General features: G+C 38.7%; 1 protein-coding gene across 4 annotated transcripts; it reads left to right on the forward strand.

Annotated features, from left to right (window-relative positions):
- The first annotated feature begins 5,173 nt into the window (after window positions 1-5,173).
- On the forward strand, window positions 5,174-9,088 carry LOC127763778 (uncharacterized). 4 transcript variants are annotated; one of them, XM_052288572.1, is made up of 11 exons: window positions 5,174-5,297; window positions 5,411-5,513; window positions 5,700-5,770; window positions 5,993-6,281; window positions 6,413-6,789; window positions 6,880-7,129; window positions 7,253-7,418; window positions 7,802-7,904; window positions 8,016-8,141; window positions 8,281-8,496; window positions 8,593-9,088. In XM_052288572.1, exons 4-11 carry the CDS (start codon window positions 6,044-6,046, stop codon window positions 8,869-8,871), a joined length of 1,755 nt encoding a protein of 584 aa, XP_052144532.1. In that variant the 5' UTR covers window positions 5,174-5,297; window positions 5,411-5,513; window positions 5,700-5,770; window positions 5,993-6,043; the 3' UTR covers window positions 8,872-9,088. The 4 variants fall into 4 exon arrangements, with proteins under 4 accessions (XP_052144532.1, XP_052144533.1, XP_052144534.1 ...); XM_052288573.1 differs by lacking the exon at window positions 5,700-5,770 and having other exon boundaries at window positions 6,007-6,281; XM_052288574.1 differs by lacking the exons at window positions 5,174-5,297; window positions 5,700-5,770 and having other exon boundaries at window positions 5,363-5,513.
- The last annotated feature ends 623 nt before the right edge of the window (window positions 9,089-9,711 follow it).

Here is a 9,711-nt window from a genome sequence, read left to right on the forward strand (position 1 = left end):
TACATAAAAATATATTTAACAATGAATCAAATGATATGAAAAGAATTAATAATTACTTAAATTTTTTGAATAAGACAAACGGTCAAACATATGATAAAAAGTCAACGGCGTCAAATATTTCGAAACGGAGGGAGTAACTTTTAGCTATGAATCGTTCAGTTGGAAGTCTTTCAGAACGAACGGTGAGTGCCCCAAGCGCTTTGGTGATACTCCAGTGTGAGCGTGACTGTGAGTGAGGTCGCGAAAATGTTTTGAAGCGGTTTCTCGCATGGAGCTGTGCAGGTCGTGATGGCGCCTTTGGTGATGGTCAGCTGTACCCTGGAGCCTCTCCCGCAGTAGCAGCAGCAGCTAAGGCAGAGAGAGACATGCTACTATGGTGCACGGAGATTGGAGATGGAGAGTGGTCAAAGGCGTAAGCAGGCATGCATCGCTTCATTTCAGTTCAGGGGGTAGTCTCGCTGCTTTTCAGGAGGAAAGGCTCGCCGGTCTCTGAGGCCATTGCTGAATGAATGATAGGATTGAGCTTTTGTTACAAAGGAGTAAAGAGAGAGAATATCTGCACGTGACTCGGCTCGGATTCTACTATAGACGTGTCACGTGCTTGTGTACGCGGACGGCCCATTGCAGGCCCATCTAAGGCCTGCTCAGATGGGTATCCAAATTCTCATGAAGTGATATTCAGTCAATGAAAAAAAGAACTGGCGATGCAAACATGCCATGATTTTATCGGTTGTACTATATAGTAATTATGATTAGTAATAATTTTTGTCGAAATAATAGTACCACATCAGTTGGAAACGTTCTCCTCCAGCACAAAAAACGGAGCAGTTCATTAGCGTGTGATTAATTAAGTATTAATAAAAAATTGAAAAATAGATCAATATGGTGTTTAAAGCAACTTTTCTATAAAATTTTTTTTTACAAAAAATACACCGTTTAGCCGTTTAAAAAGCATGTGCGCGAAAAATGAGTGAGGATAGTTGGGAACTCTCAGTGCCGAACACAACCTTAATCAATCATAGAACAAGATTGAGATATGTCCAGATTTATTGTTATAAGATGCATCAAATCAATGTTTTGGGTAAGATACATCAAATCAACGTTTTGGGATGAAGAAAGTACTCCCTCCGTATCTAAATATAAGGGATTTTAGTTGGATGTGATGTATATTTAGGGACGGAGGGAGTATGATAGTGTAGCAATACAAGCATGTCAAGCAGAGGCTGGTGTGAGTCCATCATCTGCAGCGTCATGGATTACGGATAAAAGCCTGCTGACTTTGCTGTGGTTTAGTGCGCGCGTGCATGGAGATGACCAGATGACAGCAGATTAGCAGGCAGAGTCCCAAGCCAGCAGCAGAGCCAGAGTCCACTAAATCTGTTGAGCGTACGTGTCTTCTTCATCCACCCATGACGTTCAGTGCTCCAGGCTGCTGCCTGCCTGCCTGCGTTTTTCTTGATCCTTGGGGATTCTCTGCTCAGCCCTGGGCTCTGGCACTGCCTGCCGACAAAAAAACAAAAAACAAAAAACAAAAAGGGCCTGTCCACTTGGATGGGCCATTATTATTGAGGCCCATCCAAACAAGGTAAATCATGAGATAGGCTAATTTGCCTCCTCCTCGGAATAAAGTCATTCTTAACCTCTCACGGTTGTTTCAAAATAAATTCATTTTGTGCAGTCATTACATCAAATTTTATAAAAGTAGAAAATAATATTGAGAGTAAACAAAGTGATGAATAATTACATTGCGATTTGATAAAGTTGGAGTATTTTAGTTTTTTTTTTGTTTTGTGTTGGTATATGTAGGATGGGTGAAAAAAATGATTTTACATTTTATAACGGACTAGCAAAAATGCCCGTGCGTTGCAACGGGTGAAAAAAATTCTAACGATAATTTATTTTTTCATACATAACCATGTCAATGAAATGTTTGTATAGATTGTTTATAGTTAAGACAATAAAAAAATTGGAACATCTTCAATGTAATGGCTCAACCTCAATGATGACAACCTTACCGATGCTTGCTTTACCTAAAATAATTGGATTATCCACGTGACAACATATATATAATCTAAAATACTCTTTCAATCTCATCCTTGCAACCAATAATAGGATCTATCAAATACTACATTACCTCGCATGGTTAAGTCTACACAAAATAGAGTCACTATGCACTTTTCTCTAAATAACAATTAAAAATATGTTTATTTTTTAATATTATTTCTATATCATATGTTATCAGAAATATTAGCTATACTTAACAAAAATAATCTGATAATTGCATATAGAGATGAAACAAAAGCCTTGTAGGAGATGAAAAAAAAATCGATGATCCTATCCGACCTAAGCGTCCATCAATTTAGTGTTTTTTCTGATATTTTTTTCAGAGCAGCTTGGTTTTTTAAATACAGTGTTTTTTTCATGCGAGGTTTTTCCATACCATTTTTTTTAGAAATGGCATGTTTTTTCTAACAGTTTTTTCTTCGCATGTTTTTTTTTATTTTTTAGGGATGACAGAAACATTTTTTAGCGCTTTTTTCTGACATTTTTTTCTCACGCATTTTTTTGCTTTTTTTTTTCTCATGCTTTTTTAACCATTTTTATTTTCTCACGTATTTTTTTCTTTTTAGTTGTACGATGAAAACTTTTCTTTTTAATTGTACGATGAAAACTTCTCTTTTTAGTTGTATGATGAAAACTTCTCTTTTCAAATAGTTAGATTAGAGATAGATAAGAGATATATGCGGACTACTAAAACGAATAGAAATCGGACTTTTTTTACCGCGCTTTTTCCCGCTCATTTTACTTTTTTTTCTCGTTCTTTTTTTATTTTTTACGAACCATTTTTTCGCCACTTTCCTAGGGAATCAGACGGAGCTTTTCTAGATGTGATTTTTTTAAGTAGGGACGGACGAATAAAATGTTTTGAATTTTTTAAAGTAGCAAAGATAGAGAAGTATACAAAGCTTATATACATGCGTATCAAAAAATATACCGTATACAAAGTTTGTATACGTGTATATAAAGTTTGTATACATACATAGTATTAAGAAATAAAAAACCAAAAAAGGAAAAAAAAGGAAAGAAAAAAGGGAAAAGAAACGAAAAAAAGAAGGAAAACAGAAAAACCATACGTGGGAATAGGATTATATAGGAAATGGATTTTCCCCCCTTTTTTAAGGGGAATCAGATCTACTGTTTTTTTTCCGGCTTGGAATCGGACATGTTTTTTTTTCGCCACTTTTTTTCGCCTTGCATAGGAATTGGACTTTTTTTTTGTTGTTTTTCCCCCTTTTTAAGGGGAACTGAATCTACGATTTTTTTTTATTTTTTGGCTATTTTTTCTCAAACTTTTGGGAATCGGACTTCCTTTTTTTTGTTTTTTTTCGCTATTTTTTTATTTAGACGGTATTTAGACGGACGAAGAAAATATTTTGTATTTTTTAAGTAGTAGAGATGATGTAGATAGCACTAAATTGCTAACGGTACAAGGAAATGGTGGTGGCTTTGGGGCCTTAAGACGGTGGAGGCTGTACCGTAGTATGGAGTATTTGGGCCAAATATATATTGGGCTGGGCCGAGTTTTGTTCTTCCAATTGGGCCATGCACGCTTCTGGAAGAGCCTAGGAATGTGGGAAAATATGCAGTACAAACCATATATGTAGTGGAAACTTAGAAACTATAGTTGGATCGAGAAATAGATGTCCGAGATTCGTCCACGTCACCATAAGTTAAAATTTAACTCTCATTAAAATTTTAACTCATGAGTGAATCTGCGAGTTAAATTTTAACTTATGGTGACGTGGACGAATCTCGGACGTCCATTTCTTGATCTAACGGTAGTTTTTAAGTTTCCACTACATATGTGGTTGCACTATATATTTTCTCGAGGAAGGTAACCATTGGACTGCAAAGCAGCTGCCGCAAAGCCGTCGTGGTTTATTTGCTGCTAACCTTAATTCAGCAGATGAAATCACCAGCATCATGTGGCCATGCCACTTTGCTTCCTCCACACTTAACATCCTGCATTCTAGCTCCATCCATTGCCTTTGATTTCTTCTGCCCCAAATCTCATCATATCCGGTCTACTTTCTTACCGTACAGTTACACGCGTAATCAATCCGTTCTTATAAAAACCTAATCTTATTAGGGATGAGACTTAATTTAGTATAATAAATTTGAATAACCCTCTATCTAAATTTATCATACTAGATTGTGTCATATCTCTAATTAAATTGGGTTTTTTAAACGAAAAAAGTATCTATAAAGGTCGAGCCCCATCATAGCGTCTCAAAAAGCTTTCAAACATGTACAGGAGTACTCTGTATTATATATTACTCCCTCCGTTTTAGGTTATAAGATGGATCGAAAATATAATTTTTTTCTATAAATTTGATTAAACTTAGAGTAGTTTGACTTTGACCAAAGTTAAAACATCTTATAACTTGAAACGGAGAGAGAAGCAGAATTACCTAGTAGCAAAACGTTCTGTTCTTTTTAGAAAAAAATACAGCCAAAAAGGGCTTTCCCAACCAATTTGGTTTTGAGTCGTTGGATTTCAAACGGACGCCTCAGATTAGCGCGCGTTCGGTGCGGGACAGCGGGAGCCGTTCCAATTTCCACGCAACCAGAGGATGACAGACATGTGGACCCCAACTGCTACTCTTGCGTTGCGTGCACACGTGGAGCGAGTTGCTGCCGCGCGCGCGCCACTTGTCATGTATTCGGCGTCGGGCCCACACGTGGCAGGTCTTGTTCGTTTGTACCGTGACCTCCTCTGCTTTTTCAGCTACTCTATCGCTGGGACACGTCACCTTTCCTTTCTATGCTCTCTTGATGAAACCATCTCTCTCTCTTTGTGTGCAAAAAATTGAGTTAAACCGAGAAGGTAAGAGATATGTGTTTGACCTAATTAGGGAAATGAACAACAGTAGAATGCATCCAGTTGAGTAAACTATCCATCATAAGCACGTGAAAACATATCATGAATTTACTTCCATTTTATTTTTGTTTTTTTTCCTGATGAATGGTGTTTACTTCACTTTTCTAAAGACTAATTTGCTCGTTTACTTCGATCGGTCTCGCCAATCTATCACTACCAGAAGAAGCTAAAAACGGCCTCTTTAGAAATAGGTGAATGCCTCAGCCTCATCTGAGCAATGAACACAGAATCTCGACCGATCAAGGAAAAATGTTCTTTTCTGAACTTGTCTTCTCTGCATCCTTTCCTTGCCGCCGGCCAATTTATTGACTCACCGAGAAGTTTGATAAGTACACGAGAATAACAAAATAACATGGTTGTTGTGCAGTCTTTTTTTTTTTTGCTTCTTCTTCTTAAACAGATTCTTTTCATCTTGAGCCATTGTTGATCTTTGCTCCTCTGGTCGTCAACTCTTTTCTCCTGTTTCAGGGCGTAGGACGGAGGAGGAGATGAGAAAAACAAGAACACTTCCAGCTCTGAATTTCACTCTGCATGCATAAGTTGCAGGATTAGGCTGATTGCAGAAGATTCGGTGAGTTGTTTGACACTCGAGAGAACTTGGTTTGTTTTGAATTTCGGTCTGTTTATTTGACCTGTTCTTGTACCTGAAACTTGAAAGACTCCGAGTAAGAGGGGAGTAAACGAGTGATAAGCCCCGCGATTTGTTAGCGGCTGTTTTTCAGCTAACCATCTTTCAATTTCTGTACTGGTTTGTCAGTGACTTCTGCATGTGGCTGTGTTGTGCGACTACCTTGCTCCTTCCTGATTAGTGATGGGTTTTAACGCATGGTAATCTGTTTAATGTGCATGCATGCCGATGATCTTTCATGTAGACTGTATATTCCTGTTCTTAGAAGCCATCTGTGGATCAAATCCATGTTGTCTTCCAAGCAATTAGCTCATCTGTGATTTGATTTGTACTTTAGTCTTTGCGAAGAACATTTGTCTTTATAGCTTTTCTTGCATGAATTCCATTCCATGATGCATTTGGTGTTTCTTGATTGGAGGCAGTGTTTGAATGCAAGGGTCAGGTTGTGCTGGTAGGTGTCTGAGGAATTCAGGATGGCGAGTAATGGCCATAACAGCAGCAGCAAGAGCCTTGAAAGGCTTATATCTCGGAGGGCTCTGCAGATGGGGAGCTCTGCTCCCTGCAAGACATGGGCACTGGGCTTCTTCTGTGGTGTCTGCATTGTGTACCTGTTTGGTGTTGCTCTCCCACCAATCCACATCCTGATGATCCGATCGGTACATCCACCGCTGCGGCGAGCAATTTTGTTGAATTCAACATCAACCGAACCTGGTAATTTGCGAACACCATTTCGCATAGGAAAATCAGTAGTAGTGTAGTACTATATGTTCATCTAGGCTGAATGTATTTTTCTTTTCCTTTTAGCTGTGACAATGTCTGTGTAACCAGCTTCTTCCATGCAGGTGGAGCTACAGAAACAGATGACTTATCTGTTTTACAAGAAAAGATAGAAATATCCACCAATAGCAAGGACATCAATGAAGCTGATAAAACACATTTGTATAATGCTTGGAGCACTTTACTGGATACGACCAGTGATGAAATTATGAAAAGTTCAGACGTGCCGCGGCCGCCTCATCTAGAGAATTGCAGGCTTAAATGGGAAAGAAATAAGAAATTTGACAGTTATAGCGACAACGGCGTATTTCCTCCTTGGACATTATGGAAAGGGTCACTTGGTCTTGAGTTATTCAACCAGAACTATTCAGATTCAGAAGAGTGGAGGCAAATGTTTTTCAGGTCAAATGCTAAATCTGACAGGGCGCCATATCCACCTTGGGTCTGTAAACTTGCCTGAACTCGTAATTGTCTTGTCAGTACTACTATGAATGCAGTATTCTAACTTTTGAGTTACAACAAAACTTTAAAGATTGCAGGATCAGATGAAGAAAACTATCCACTGACCAGACAAGTGCAGAGAGATGTATGGATTCATCAACATCCTCCAAACTGCAGTGATCCAAGCTTGAGGTTTCTCTATGCAGACTGGGAGAGGCTACCGGGATTTGGTATAGGTGCGCAACTCGCTGGAATGTCGGGACTTCTTGCTATTGCTATAAAAGAGAGAAGGATTCTAGTTGCAGGATACTACAACCGTGCTGATCACAATGGTTGTAAAGGTAGGAACAATCCAGCTTACCTTGTAGATTATGAATTGATAATATGATATGTGTAGTGCTACCTCAAGTTGTAATCTTTAACTGACATGATAACTGAGATAACTGTCAATGTTCAATTTTCAGGCCTAGCAAGATCTAGCTGGTCATGCTACTTTTTACCTGAAACATCTGCAGACTGCCAGAAACGTGCTTTAGATCTCATGCAAAGCAAAGATTCTAGGGAAAATGGAATTATAAAAGTTAAGGAGAACTATACCTCCAAGCAAATATGGGCTGGGCATATACCTAGGTACCATTTCGATGCGCTGGTCCTGTTTCTGGAAAGCTAAACGCGCACCCAATACTGATGAGCTATACACATTTACTCCCTCCGTTCCTAGATATTTGACACCGTTGATTTTTTAAAACATGTTTAACCATTCGTCTTATTCAAAAAATTTAAGTAACTATTAATTCTTTTCCTATCATTTGATTCATTGTTAAATATACTTTTATTTATACATATAGTTTTACATATTTCACAAAATTTTTTGAATAAGGCGAATGATCATGTTTAAAAAAGTCAACGGCGTCAAATATTTAGGGACGGAGGGAGTATATCTCATTCATCGCTCTGTTCTTGTGGCTCTTGCCGATTCATGCACATGTTTTCTGAAACCTGCTGTTATGCAGGATATGGGGAAGACCATGGCAATATATGCAACCGACAACAGAGATAGATGGGAGATTGGTTAAAAATCATCGTAAAATGGATCGGAGATGGTGGATTGCACAGGTGTGTACCTCATGCCAAGATGAATGATGAGCATATTTTGTGCTATTCATAATGGGGATGCAAATATGCTTCTTAAACTGTAAATCTCATCAACCTGAAACTTCCATGTAGGCCCTGAGATACCTAATGAGGTTCCAGTCAGAGTACATGTGCAGATTACTGAATGTGGCTAGACATTCAGCATTTGGCATGCAGGCAGCAAAGATGGTTCTTGAAAATGTCCCAGATGCACCAAAGGTTTGTATTAGCAATCTGAAGATTTTTATGTTGCTTTGTGCCGTGGAGAGTTTTGTCTGCGCATCATTCGGATAAAGCAACATTAGCACTAACCACCTTACTTTTTTAGATAAGTAACTGAAAGATTTCACAATTGCAGCCTAGCATTAGCATAACAGAATCTGACATTGAGCGACTTGTGTGGTCGGAGCATAAACCATATATACCCGGGCCTCTTATCAGTATGCATGTAAGGATGGGAGATAAAGCTTGTGAAATGGAAGTAGTTGGCTTTGAGAAATACATGGAGTTGGCTGGTCGTCTTCGAAAACGTTTTCCAAGTCTCAAGAACATCTGGCTTTCTACTGAAATGCAGGCAATTTAACTCCTCAATTCTCATCCCTCGTATGGTGTAAATTAATTTCTTCATTTCATTGGTCTGTAATTTAACTCTGCTAATGCTGAAATGTAGGAAGTTATCGACGAAACAAAATTATATCCCAAATGGAATTTCTATTTCACAAATGTGACGCGCCAAGATGTCAATGTGAGCATGGCAATGTATGAGGCCAGCCTGGGCCGTGAGACCAGCACAAACTATCCCCTTGTCAATTTCATCATGGCCACTGAAGCAGATTTCTTCATTGGAGCCCTGGGATCAACCTGGTGCTACCTCATCGACGGCATGCGGAACACCGCAGGAAAGGTGATGTCTGGCTATCTGTCGGTGAACAAGGACCGGTTCTGGTAAGCAATTCAGAAGCTGCTAAACCTTGTTCATTGTATTTTAGCTCCTCTGAATAGATATGTTTGGCCTAAGTTTGCTTCTGTACGGCAATAGGGCATGTATATATGCACCATCCTAGCAGATAACTTTAGCGTGTGAAACTTCTGAGCTAATAGGAAAACAGTATCGTTATATCAAATCAGGTCCATATCTTTTGATCTGGTATCCACTTAATCCTAGATATATATTATCCTGAGGTCCAGTGTACCCAAGAAAAAAGAGGATGCACTTACCAAATTTTCAGTGGTACTCATAATGCTGATAAGTGGTACACGAGAGATCCAATTGCAGAATTTTATAGTAGTATGACAGTAACACGAGAGATCCTGTAGAACATCGGTTTCAAAAAAAAAAAAAGTTTCCTGTAGAACAACCAGGGCATTCTCCTCTTTGTCAACCATTTGATTTGTTGAAGACATGACCCAAAAAATCCAGTGAACTTTGATGAATACACATATTCACTAATCACTAGCCTTTCTCTCTATTTTTTTTAAAAGTACCTTTACGGTGGTCTGTACTAGTAGTGTTTTACTACTAGCATTATCATCATTAGAAATGACCTCAACCGTTGATTTATGAGATCTACTACCAGAAATTGGATTTGAAAAGATGAACTTTCTAGATTTTTTTTCGGGAATACGCAAAAGGATTACGCACTTTTGTATTAAGAGGAATAAAATTTACACAAATGGCAAACAAAGAAGAGAGAGAGAGAGAGAGAGAGAGAGAGAGAGAGAGAGAGAGAGAGAGAGAGGAGAGGAGAGGAGAGGAGAGGAGGGGGGAAGGGAGGAAGAAAAGGAAAAC

The sequence above is a fragment of the Oryza glaberrima genome, chromosome 2, assembly GCF_000147395.1.
Source record: "Oryza glaberrima chromosome 2, OglaRS2, whole genome shotgun sequence".
In the NCBI taxonomy this organism is placed as follows: Eukaryota; Viridiplantae; Streptophyta; class Magnoliopsida; order Poales; family Poaceae; genus Oryza; species Oryza glaberrima.

Coding starts and splice junctions, on each gene's coding strand:
- LOC127763778 (XM_052288572.1), top strand. CDS start 6,044: ATGGCGAGTAATGGCCATAACAGCAGCAGCAAGAGCCTTGAAAGGCTT. Junction 7,419..7,801: donor TGGGCTGGGCATATACCTAG/GTACCATTTCGA, acceptor GCTGTTATGCAG/GATATGGGGAAGACCATGGC. Junction 7,905..8,015: donor GGAGATGGTGGATTGCACAG/GTGTGTACCTCA, acceptor ACTTCCATGTAG/GCCCTGAGATACCTAATGAG.